The 12269-nt window shown below is 38.2% G+C and overlaps 1 protein-coding gene and 1 long non-coding RNA gene across 5 annotated transcripts in view; one reads left to right on the plus strand and one right to left on the minus strand.

The window, feature by feature from the left end:
- The window catches only part of LOC102730306 (IQ domain-containing protein H), a 31373-nt gene extending 24493 nt beyond the window's left edge, over window positions 1-6880 (plus strand). The window contains exons 4-5 of the mRNA XM_081831292.1: window positions 5478-6029; window positions 6749-6880. Coding sequence (XP_081687418.1) covers window positions 5478-6029; window positions 6749-6880 — 684 coding nt within the window. The remainder of the gene's footprint in view (window positions 1-5477; window positions 6030-6748) is intronic.
- Window positions 1-12269, minus strand: part of LOC115944242 (uncharacterized) — a 176069-nt gene that overhangs the window by 61362 nt on the left and 102438 nt on the right. Inside the window, exons 4-5 of one of the 4 annotated variants that reach the window (XR_014148690.1) lie at window positions 5738-5978; window positions 3281-3964 (exon numbers count right to left, since the gene is read on the minus strand). The exons of the other annotated variants lie outside the window; for them this stretch is intronic. This is a non-coding gene — a long non-coding RNA (uncharacterized LOC115944242). Of the gene's footprint in view, window positions 1-3280; window positions 3965-5737; window positions 5979-12269 lie in introns of those variants that run through there. 4 annotated transcript variants of the gene reach the window in all.

Here is a 12269-nt window from a genome sequence, read left to right on the forward strand (position 1 = left end):
CTTTCAAAGCAATTGCAGAAATTAGCCCTAGAAAATTGCTGTTGATCTGAGTGGCCTTTACACACAGTTCTCTTCCTTTATATGTCTCTGCTCAGTGAGTTCTCTATTTTTGCCTTTTATCCTCTTTATAAAGCTTAGGGACTCTGACTCTCACTTTTAATTGACACTTACAGTTTAAATGCAGTTTCTAGGTCCTATGAACTGAGAACTGTTTTGTTGATTTGCAGACCCTGAAATGCTGGAATATCTCTTTGGGGTTCTCTCCCCATGACTACCTTTACATGTAGTTGGTATAAACGGCTATTCTTCAACTGTGGTGTTCAAGTTTCTAGAAAAAGCTTCCTATTTAAAAAAGAGAAAAGGGGGAAAAAATCCCCAGGTCTTTTTCATGGTACATGAGGTGATGCTATTGGAGACATGTGCCTTCGATTTGCTAGCTCTGCTAGCTCCAGGAGTTTATTAAACAACACGTAGCATTTCATAAGGGGTGACACTTTAAGTCAGAGAGACATAGGGTGTCAAAATCAGAAGCACTCTGAATGATCCGCTAATATCCCACAGGAGAAGTGACTTCCCAAGGCCATGTAGTAAGGTGGTAACAGCCTAGATCCTAGGTCTTCTCATTTCAAATCCATCCCTTTCCTACCATGCCATGGTTCATTAGCATGTTCATGGGGGTTAGTTTAACAGACTGCTTTCCAAATAAGAAGGAAACAGCAGGTCAGAGCCAGGTTGGCTCTGATGTAGGAGGTGGTAAAAGGAAGGTTGAACAAGGAGAGCACACCTTGGTATGGGGCCATATGGGGAGTTCTGGACAGTTAGGGCTGTGGGCATGGATGTTATGGGGGGAGCCAAAGGGCAACTAGCTGTGTGATCTTGGGCAAATCACTTAACCTCTGAGTCTCAGTTTCCTATCTACGGTGATAACCACAGGGACTGGAGATGAGGCACTGTGACAGGTTCTTTACACATGCTATGATCTTCATAGCAACTCTGTGGGGATCCCTCATTTTTAGAGATGAGAAACATTTAAGTGTAGAGAGGATGTTGTTTTAACTTGGACTGTCATAGCAAAATACAATAGGCTGGGTGGCTTAAACAGCAAATATTTATTTCGCACAGTTCTGGAGGCTGGAAGCACAAGATCAGGATGCGAGTATGGTTGGGTTCTGGTGAGGTCCCTCTTCCTGGTTTGCAAGCAGCTACCTTCTCGCTGTATCTTCACATGATAGAGAGATCATCTCTCTTGTGTCTCTTCTTCTAAGGGCACTAATCTCATCAGGAAGCCTCCACCCTCATGACCTAATTACCTCTCAAGGGCCCCACCTCCAAATACCATCACATCGGGGACCAGGGCTTGCACGTATGAATGTTGTAGGGTCACAAAACATTCAATCCATAGCAGATGATAACTTGTCCAAGAGTATGTAGCAGATAGTGGCAGAGCTTGGACTTGAACCCAGGTTAGTCAGACCTCAGGGCCAAGGCTCATTTCCCTGAGTCCATAATAGCTTGTTCAGTAAAAAGGCAAGGCCAGTGACCTTCAAGATCCATCACGCTCTAAAATTCAGTACTATAATTCTGCTGAATCCCTAAATCCTGATTGGGTCAGCTACTTTCTCTGAATATTGTTTATATCTTTCAAATAATGCTAGCCATCTGAGGTAACGATATCTGTTCTGTACAAAACTTAACACATTTCAGACCCTTGACAAAGATTAAAGAGGAGGCCAGACAAGTGGCATCTCTGGTTTTCAGGGAATAATGCACGTTCCATCTCTGAGGGTCACTTCATTCCTACTCTGAATCTAAGCACTCACTTAGAGCCATAATGGCGGGAGGAATTTATTCGTTTTCACACAACAGAATTGCCAAAGCTAATTACTAACAGATATGTGTGAGTGTTCGAGAAAGGGAACATCAGCTTATGGATTCAAAAGCAATTTAGTGGGTCTTTCTAGGCAAATCCTTCTCTAAAAATGATATCCATTTGGATTATCCCAAATACTTGATTATTTACCACCAGGAGATCTTGGTCATATCTCATTTAGGGATCCTCAGCTATGGTTTAAACCTACATCCGCATGCTGTCCACATGTGTGAAAAGAACATTTCTCGTAAAGACATTCAGCTTAGAAATACACACCCCTTTTTCCTAGAGTTCTTCTTTGTGGCAGTTATTTCTGAAGTTCAGGAGGTAATACCGGGCCTATCATTTTTGCTTCACCCCTGTGACTTACCGACATATGTAATCATCATCCTGCCTTCCTGTTTGTTTTAAATTTAGAATTTTTCCTAAATAACAGCTCCAGAAACTCTCAAAATTACCTAATTAGTAATAACACTTTGCAAATGATAAAGAGCATTTCCCAGCTAGTTGATTCGGTTAGTTAGAGCAGGATGCTAATAATTAGGCCATGGCCACGGGTTTGGCCTCTGGCGAAGGTGTGACCAGGGTCTCAGGAAGGACCAGGAGACAATGTGGATGGCAGAACAGAGAGCCATTCCCACTAGAAGGAAAACAATATTGCTATTGGGTCAGTAACATCACATTGGGAGGACAGCATACCTTAAACAAAACAAAACAAAACAAAAACAAAAACAAAAGTAGGAAGGGAGGGAAAGAGGCAGGAAGGAAAGAATAGAAGGAAGGAATAGAAAGAAGGAAGGTAGAAGGAGGGAAAGATGGCAGGCAATTATTTAACTGTAGACAAGTTCATGGAGATAAATAGAAAAGAAAGAGTAACAGAAGGAACCGGAATCTGAAGCATGGCATGACCTTTAATCAGGGCTCTTACTCCTAGCAGGCTGTGAAGCAGCTTTGTCTTTACCTGCTCAATGGATCCCACAATGCTGATGCACTGCTTTAATTTGGGAAGGCTTTCTCTTGAGAGACATGTCTTTTCCAGCTCTAAGTATGAAGTGCTCCCAAGTGTGGCATTCTCTGTGACAGATGTACTGCAGTGATGCTTTAGCTGACTCCAAACCCATAGCTTCCCCGCGCCTGAGTGGTCTATTTGATGTCCAAGAGTGTGTTTCCTTTGAGAACATGTCTTTACCAGAATATCATCCAAGAAGGTAGGGAGGTATAATCCCTTTGTTCTAAAACAGCCATGGTTAAACTCTGGAACCCCATCCCCATGCCAGGGCTATTCTTTCCAAAGGTCTGAAAGGCATTTGCTGCTGTACATGGATGCCTTAGGCCTATGCCTTTGGAAGGTACTGCCTGAGAGTGACCTGAGAGGCCTCTCCTTTCAAAATCTTCTCCCAAGGTCGCTCCATTTTCAATGATGGCCCCAATTTCACGGGAGTCTCTGTAAAGAGAAGGAATTTCAAAATAATTTTCATAGCTCCAAGGAAACCCGATTGCCCGGCAAACCTCCTGTCCGGGGATGCACTTTTTCGAGAAGTCTCAGGGTCTTGTCAACAGGGTCCAACATGTGACTGGCAGGACCAGCCAGCTGCAGACATGTCCATTGGTGTTGACTATACGTGTCTGTTCCTCACTCAGGAAGCCTGGTCATTCTTCTCTGAATTCTAACCTTCCCACCATCAGACTCCATTCTTGAAGGGAGGCAGAAATGCGACCACGGGCCATTTCTGTTGGGACAAGTGCCACTTGTCTTCCATCCATTGTGGCTCCTCCCACCAGCACTGATGTCTGCTACAGGACACATTACTTCTCCAACTCTCTCTTGCCCATCCAAGACGAAGGAATTCGTCTTCATCCACCAGACAGTTTGTATCTTTACTTGGTGCGTTAAGATCAGAAAGGGTGAGAGTCTTGGCAAGAAGTCTTTTCCCATCATTCCTATGCCTATAACAACTCTTAAGAGTAGACAAAAGCTTACTGCTGTTGAAAGTCAGCCTCTAAAATTCAAGGAAATTCCCCCTCTTGGACTTAACACTTGCTTTTTTGCATTTTTACTTGAGATGACAGTCTAACTATTCCACTGCCTGGAACCTGAGGAAAGAAAAAGAATTTGATGGTTTTCTTTTCTTTATTAAAAAAAAAAAATGTGTTTGCTTATTGTCCTTTAATTGTAAATCATCTCTCAGCTTACTTTTCTTTTAGATAGCTTTCTGCCTTGAATTTGTTAATAAATGTCAGTTAATACTTGTTTAGTAAAGACAAACCATGAACAATCTAACAGTAATACTCAATACAGTACTGTGGCACAGTAGTTATTGATTAATTACTTGGGTCTTTTTCTTTGAGTTCTCTGAAAACTCTTCAAAATGCAGAGAGCAATATAATCCTACAGTTTGGTAAAGATGGGCTTATACATCTGTAAATGCTGACATGCTGAACACAATCTGTTCCTTAAATCCCTAAGCAAGAAGCAATCAGTACAGTAAGCTGATACCTGGCTTACAGAGGAGAAGGCAGGGTGTGAAATATCTATGCCCTCCCCCTGCCCCAGGCCATTAAGAAAATTTAGACCATGGGGCAGAGTGTTTATTTTTCTAGTGCAACAGGTTTCAATGATGAAATGTAGTGATTTCAGACCAGACACAGACACAACACAATTTCCTTTTCTTTCTTTTTTTTTAAGGGATATGTATGATATATATTGCTGTTGTCATCCAAACCTCTTCTGATTTTATTTTTAAATCACATTTATTCCATTTTTTTTCATGCAGAAAAGTATAAGGAAGAAAACTATCCATCATCCCATTCTTAGAGAACCTTCTTGACATTTAAAAATAAATGTGATATGTTTATATGTCTTAAAATTTCGATCAGTATGGAGAGAAGCAAAATGAAAAAGCCAATGCTTCTTTAGTTTTATTCATTATGAGATTTCAGATTCTCTCTATCTGGGGACAAGTCCAGGTATGTCCCCTAAGAAGATACCAGATTTAAGAATAAAAGAACATATGTCAAGAGAAACGTAGAGAGTGGCAAGGGTGATCACACACAGCATAACGCTCCTTGTAAAAATCACTCTTGGATATTAACAGAAAGTGGCAGAAGAACTGGAAATGCTGGAAACTGATGGCCTGTTAGAAAGTCAGGAGAAATGGGACAGCTTTGATGAGCATATTTGAAGTTATTGTACAGACTGCAAAGAAAGATTTCACCCTGTTTTTCAGGACTGGTGAATAACTTACAAATGAATGAGAAGGCAGTGACATGCTTCCATTCATACATGTGTAAAAAGTGGATCACAGAGATTATGGGGTCAGCTGACCATATCAGAGTAAACTTTTATATGATCAGTTTCCTTGAGTGATTTTATAACACTTTTATAAAAAAGATAATAGCTTTGAGTGATCTCTAAGATATTCTTCTGGTGATGAGTTTCATGATATATACTAGCCAGACTTTCCAATTATGCCATGTATGTAAGTCAAAACTGGGATCCACATCTTCCCAGCATTGATAAGTGACAATGTGATAGTGCGTGTCTTGACCACTCATTTAAAATAGATTGCAATCCTATTTCATCTCTTGTGACACTTTCCTTTCACAGATCATGAAAGTCACAACACCTTCAAGAATTGTGAAATCACCATGGGATTTTGATTTTTTTATTTATAATGGTGTCATAGACAAGACAGCCCCGGACTTCTTAGCATTCAAGGAACATTTTAATTTATCTTGGGGAAGTATTTTTTCCCTCTTGGAACACATCGAGAAGTTTATCAGGGACTATGCAATACCAGAAGTTAAAATAAAAGGGAACAATTTGGTAGCCTTCCTTCCGGAGTTTGAGCTGAAGAATAAACTTACCAGATACGACTTTCTCTCACTGTTAGAGAACCCACTTCGTATCCAGATGATGTTAAATCTTCCAGGGCAAAGGTACAAGGGCCAAGATGGAAGGTCAGAGGCTGCCAACAAGATCCAAGCCACATGGAAATGCTTCAAGGCAAGAAAATTCTTCCTCATCTATCGCCAGCAGAAGTGGGCATCAGGTGTGATTTCCATTGCGTGGCTCTTACATTGCCATAAGACCCGAGTGAAGAAGATCCTGAAGGAATCACGTGAGAGACACCTGGAGAATTTCCGTATCCGAGCCAAGGTACACAAGGCTACCAGCTGTTAAGGCAGACCTCTTTTTCTAGACATTTCTTGCTTGAGTGATTGCAATAAGTTGTCTCTTTATCTTCCCTTTCTCTCTCCAACTACCCTCCTCGTCAACCTCGCTCGCCTTCCGCTCTTCGTGTATGATGCACAAACCCTACATGTGTTTGTACATCATATTTTAGCCCTAATCAGGAATCTGGCTTTTGCACCTGTAAAATCTATTGCAATTTTTTTCTATAGAAAAAAAATTTTTTTCTAGAAAAAAAAAGTCCCTTCACTTTGACTATTGTCGTTCTGTCAGAAGATCAATGTTTTAACTGCACTACCTTTTCTCCCTATATATACCTTCTGGCACTTTAATTTGCTAGGAAAAAAAAATCCTCTCTCGTCTACATTGCTGTCACCACTTTGTCAGAAAGTATTTAAGTTTGCAGACAGCCTTTTAATTAGTGCTCACAATTTCATTTATGTTTGCTTTCTCTTTTTTTCATTCATATTCTGTTAATTAAGTGAGCTGCCTCTAATCTTCCCCTGCCAGTAGCATCATGTAGCCACCTAATTAAATTAATTGGGGAAGATGTTTTAAGTATGTAATTAAATCAATTAATATAATTTATGCCTGGCTTAACTGTACAGTGGAAAAACAGCTGAAGTTTGACTAGATGAATCCACTACAGCTTCCTGTCACTGATCAATGCTCTTCTTGATTTTTAGCATCTGGCAGCCAACTGGAATCGCATCAGGACCTCCAGGAGGACTATTATCCATATCCCATCATTAGGTATAACACTTTTGCCTGCAAATCTATCAGCAACCTCTATTACCCACCACATTATGGCTCCTTGATTGAGTTCAAGGAAGGCCCCTTGTTTTATTCAAATTGGTCTCGGCAGGAAAATGTTCTCGACATGATGAGAGTAATAACACAGGGCCCTCGCTCGAAACGGCGTTTAATTTGGGGATTAAGCAAATAAAGTCATTATGTGGGGGCTGCTATTCAGTGGAGAGGTGATTTGCTGTAATTCGCTTTCATCTGTATGAAATGAACTAAAAAGTTGTATTTTTCCCCCTGAAATAACAGATAATGTTTTCGATCTTCTTTAATGATAGGAGAACACAGGCTTGCGTGTGTTGTTGCTGTTACGCCAATAAGCCAGGATATTGCTTGTACACTGTTTTTAATCAAATGTGCAGTCAAAATGATAAGCTACATTCTCTGAAATTATTTAGTTCTAATTACGAGCAGATGGGATGCTTTATTTGCACCTAGGGCGCCTGAGCAAAAAGAAATGCTGTGTGAACAAGAATAATTAAGAAGTTGAATAGTGTTTTTTGTGCTTAAATAATCTGCAGTTTCATGTTAATTAGCACTAATGTAATTATTTAATTACATTTATGAATTGGGGAACTTAAAAGCTGTTGTCTGCAACACAGTAGTAAAATAGGTATGCCAAAATGACATTGGGAATCTCAGAAGTCTGCACTGGAAGTTCCTTTAAAATACAAGCTGCTGTCAAAATGTGTGGGTTTGTTTGCTTGCTTATTAGTTTTGTTTTGTTTTGCTTTTTAATCTACCTAGTATGCTAAAAATTTCCTTGGTGAGACCAAATTTCTCAAGCTGACTTGGTATCAAATCTTCATATTACATATTGGCTCTTTGTTAAGGCCTTTTAAGTAGAGCGATGCATTAAGTGATCTATAGTAATAGAATTCTAGATTGCAATTTATTTGTGCCCCTCTGTGAGTATATGTGTGTGTGTACTTAGGCATAGTATAGAGCATAACACATTTAAACAGTAATATGAAAAAAAATAAACCAACACTAAAATTATTATATATTATCTTTTAAATTAGTAAAATATTAGTAGTAATAAATTAATGCAAACTTTCCTAGAATCTAGAGCGCTTACAGAAAAGTTAAGAAAATATGTTAGAGCTGCATAGAGCCTTTTAGTTTGGGTCTTTTTATGGCTCACAGAAGAAATTAATTCCTTCTTAGGATGTAAGTGAGGTAAGACAGATCTGAATTTCATTCCAAGTTGGGTTTTGTTTTGGTGGGACTAGTTTTGCACACAAAATTAGTTCACACTCAGAAATTGCACTTGTAATTGATTACCACCAGAGAGGCTAATTGCAGACACAATTAACAGACCCGAGTCCCTTGGAATAAGGTGCAAGAGCCTTTTGCTTCTGCAACTAATTGTGGCCCTGACCTGGTATTATGTGGGAAATTTTGTTTTGTGTTCTCTATTTTATTCAAAACTAGAAATAGGACAAGACCCCCACTTTGCAATGTTGACAGCATGAAGGTATCACAGGCACAATTTCCACAAACTCCTTCCTTCCACCTGTCACCCTTCAAAACCCCAGTGCAGTCAGCCATGCAGAAAAGTCTGATAGAAAAGAGCCTTTGTCCAAAGAGGTAATATTTTGAAAATAACGGGCAGTAATCTAAAGTGGGTAATAAAGAATAATTTTAAATGAAAATGTTTTAAAATTCCAAAAGGGTTTGCTGGATATAGATTAGGTAGAAAAATAACCTGGTCAAAAACTAGAATTGCATTATTTTAGATCTGATATTAAAACTAGTTTTCTTCTAGAATACATATTCTCAGCTTAAATAAACACATAATAAATCTGAAAGTCTTCCCTATTGTAGTAATTTTTGTTTAACAACGTAATAATCCATCTTAAAGAATAATTGCTAATCATATATCTTCCAAGAGATAAGACTAAGCATATATATTTTTCTCAACTGACCATTTAAAAAGCCCAATTACACATTTTCACAAGAGAATAGTACGTGGGCTCTGATCAAATAGTATTTGTTTCTATAACCTATGCTTTAGGTTTTATAAAATAACCTGTGGCTATTAAATTAAATTTAGGTTTAAATAACGTTAACCTGTCACCTCATACTTATTCCACAGACATAATTCTCAAACCATAGCTTTCTTTAAAAAATGATTATGGTATACCTTTTTTGTGTGCACCACTTTCCCTGTGAATTCTTGAAGATTTTAGCTAGTCACAACATGCCTACTTTGTCTCCTGCACTAGGGACAATTCATGAAAACAAAAGTAGATAAAAATAAAGCCCTTTTTTCCTCTAAACACATGTCCCCCAAAACCTATTCAATATAGTAATTTTGTTTTCAGAGTTGAGAGGGATTCACTAATCAAAATCAGTTGGTAGACATGTAAGGTTCAGGTAGGCATTTAATACAAATCACAGCCTTGTCCTTTTTCTCTTTCTACAGGAGATTTGCAATCAATTCTGGTGTAAAATTAGCCCTAGAAATAATTACACCATGTCACTAGCCAATTAGGGCTGCACTAACTTGTTTGAACCCTAAAAATGAAAGATTAGTAGCTGATAACTGTACAGTATATTGCAGTTATAGGCATTTGGTTATTTGTTTATGCAGTTTTGCACACACAAGAATAATTGCATTCTCCAAACTGATGATCACATAGAGGACCACAGTAATGTTTTCAGTAATGCCTTTGACCACAAAATATTTATCATGTATTTTCAAGTCTATGGCTTGATAATATGAACATTAAGACAATTACACATTGCAGGGTAACCTCTTTGAAAGGAGTAATTATAAAACTTGATTGACTGTTACGTATTTGGGGTAGTATTCCTAGATGTAACAAAGTTTTAGCTCTTTTTAACAAACAGGAGAGGTGGGATGCTGTTGACTCATTGTCCAAAGAAACTGATCAGCCTTGTAATTTCATAAGATGATAGAAAAAAACCTCATCCTTTTCAGAGTATATAGGCTAATCTCTTAATTGGATATTAGATATTTTTATCATTTTTATTAATGAAATACAATGAAATACAAAAATATAACAAAATAATCTACTATGGTTCATAGCAGGAATAGAATACTAGGGTCTATTTTAAGCAAAATCTATCAGTCAAATAAGAAAGAACTGCAACAAAGAATCCTAATACCTCTAGAAAAATCAGAGGTCTAAACAAAACCTAGGAACTAATTCTGCTTCCAGTTTCTCTGGCCAAGTTATTTCCTCCACTTTTAATTTAACCCCTGTGCTTCTTTATTACAGTGCATCATTTGGTGCTACACTTAAACTCAGTGACATTTTAAAATATATTGACATTAAATGAGATAGGCCAAGTGTGGAGCAGGTATATGAGGCACCACCAGCCAATTAAACCCCCAGTGATGAGTTTCCTCTCTTACTTCTCTTCCTCTTCTAAAATAAAAATAAGGAATTATTGGGATTTTCTCTTTTCTCTATGTAATCTTTTATTTCATTGCCAGTTGATTTAATGGCTGAAAGGAATCTATATAGTTCAGCATCATTTTTTTCCCCCCTCTGTGCATTACTTCAGCAAATTATCCTTGGAGCGAACACCATTAGTGGTCTCCAAGATACTCCCTTCCATAAAGTTGTGGATTCTGTTGTTGTGAGTGTCGTGAAAAAACAACATTTTTCTACTGCTCTGTACTATCACGGAGGCCTTAAAAATAGGAAAACTTACCTTTGTGTGTAACTGACCCTATCCCAAATGTCCATGAGACAGTAGCTCCCTAACCCCACTCCCTTTTATGGAAAGATAAGAACCAGATGTCACCTCCCTTTGTGAACAGGGGCAAGGGCGGAGGACCGCAGCCAAGAGTGTTACCTCTGAAATCACGTTCTTACTATGTCTCCAAGCACACTGACATCTTTCTGCTTTCTCATTTTGGGGTTGACAACTCAAAGACGCGAGAGACTTTGCTCTTAGGGCTAAGAAATTGGGACTTTCAGTCAAATCTTCATGGTCTTCAACATGTATTTTGGCAAGTTAGCTATGGAATCCACAGTTCAGTTATGGCATTGTTATGCTAGATCCTTGAGACAGATGTACTGCCAAGATCTCCCAGATACAGTTCCCCAAAATATACACATCCTTTGAGATCAGAAACAAAGTGCACTTAAACTGTCCAATTCCTTTTCAGCCCGAATTAAAATGAAAACACATCGTATTCATCGACGTTATAGTCATCCAAGTAATTCAAATCAACACTCCTTAATTGGTTAGACCAGAGTTGGCCCCATGACCCTGTAATATTAAGTTACACAGTTGGCCTTGAGCTATCTGATGTTGCACCATGAAGTGCAGAAGCAGCACTGAACACCAGCTCATGAGCTCTTCATGAAATGGATTAGTATTAGGATATGGTATAAAGAGTCTTGCATTTACTAAGATAAAACCATACTCTTTGTCATCGCCTTCATTGTCATAAAAAATATTAAAATGTTTGTTCAGCTGTTCTCAAACTTATACGTGTAACAACTATTGAGAACCCTAATAAGCATTGTTTCCATAGGTTGTATCTATCAATATATACTGTACTGGAAACTAAAATTGAGAAACTTTAAAAATATTTAATTTACTTTAAAACAACAATAGGGGTGCCTGGGTGGCTCAGTTGGTTAAACGTCTGCCTTTGGCTCAGGTTATGATCTCAGGGTCATGGGATCAAGTCTTGCATCGGGCTCCCTGCTCAGTGGGGAGCCTGCTTCTTCCTCTTCCACTCCCCCTGCTTGTGCTCTCTCTCTGTCAAATAAAAAAAATAAAATAAAATCTAAAATAACAACAATAAATCGGTTACCAATGTAACCTAAATAACATATTTTTGTTAAAAAACCTTTATTTTCCCAAACAAAAAAATTTAATGAAAAGAGCTGTGTTGGTTGACAAGTTAGCAAATCTCTTAATAGAACATGGTTGGATTCTCATATCTATTTCTGTATTCAACCTGTTGCAATATGTTGTTTTGATTGAAGCATATGAAGAAAACATGACCCTACGGAGAGAAGTATTTGGAAAAGGGAAAACTGTTTTATACATTTTTTAGCCTTTTCAGACAATTGCGTATATTCTTCTTTGATTTTATACCAAAACTCAACAGTGGATGGGAATTCTTATGTTAGTTACAGTGTGGAATTTGAAATCCTATCAATAATTTTTTTGCATTTTGTGAAAAAGGTTATCATCTTAGTATTATTTTGAAAATAGTTTCGACCTTCCAGACTCCCTAAAAGGGTCTCAGGACCTTCTACAGTCTCTAGACATTGCTTTGAGAATCACTGGCCTTAGCTCCATGCAATAATAAAGTCACTGATAAAAAGTTCGAATAAGAGAAAGTCTTCCTTCCTCTCTCTCTCTTTTTTAAAGATTTATTTATTTGAGAGAGAGAGAGTGTGTGCG

Source organism: Leptonychotes weddellii, chromosome 9 (assembly GCF_054177405.1).
Source record: "Leptonychotes weddellii isolate Sample4059 chromosome 9, ASM5417740v2, whole genome shotgun sequence".
Lineage (NCBI taxonomy): Eukaryota > Metazoa > Chordata > Mammalia > Carnivora > Phocidae > Leptonychotes > Leptonychotes weddellii.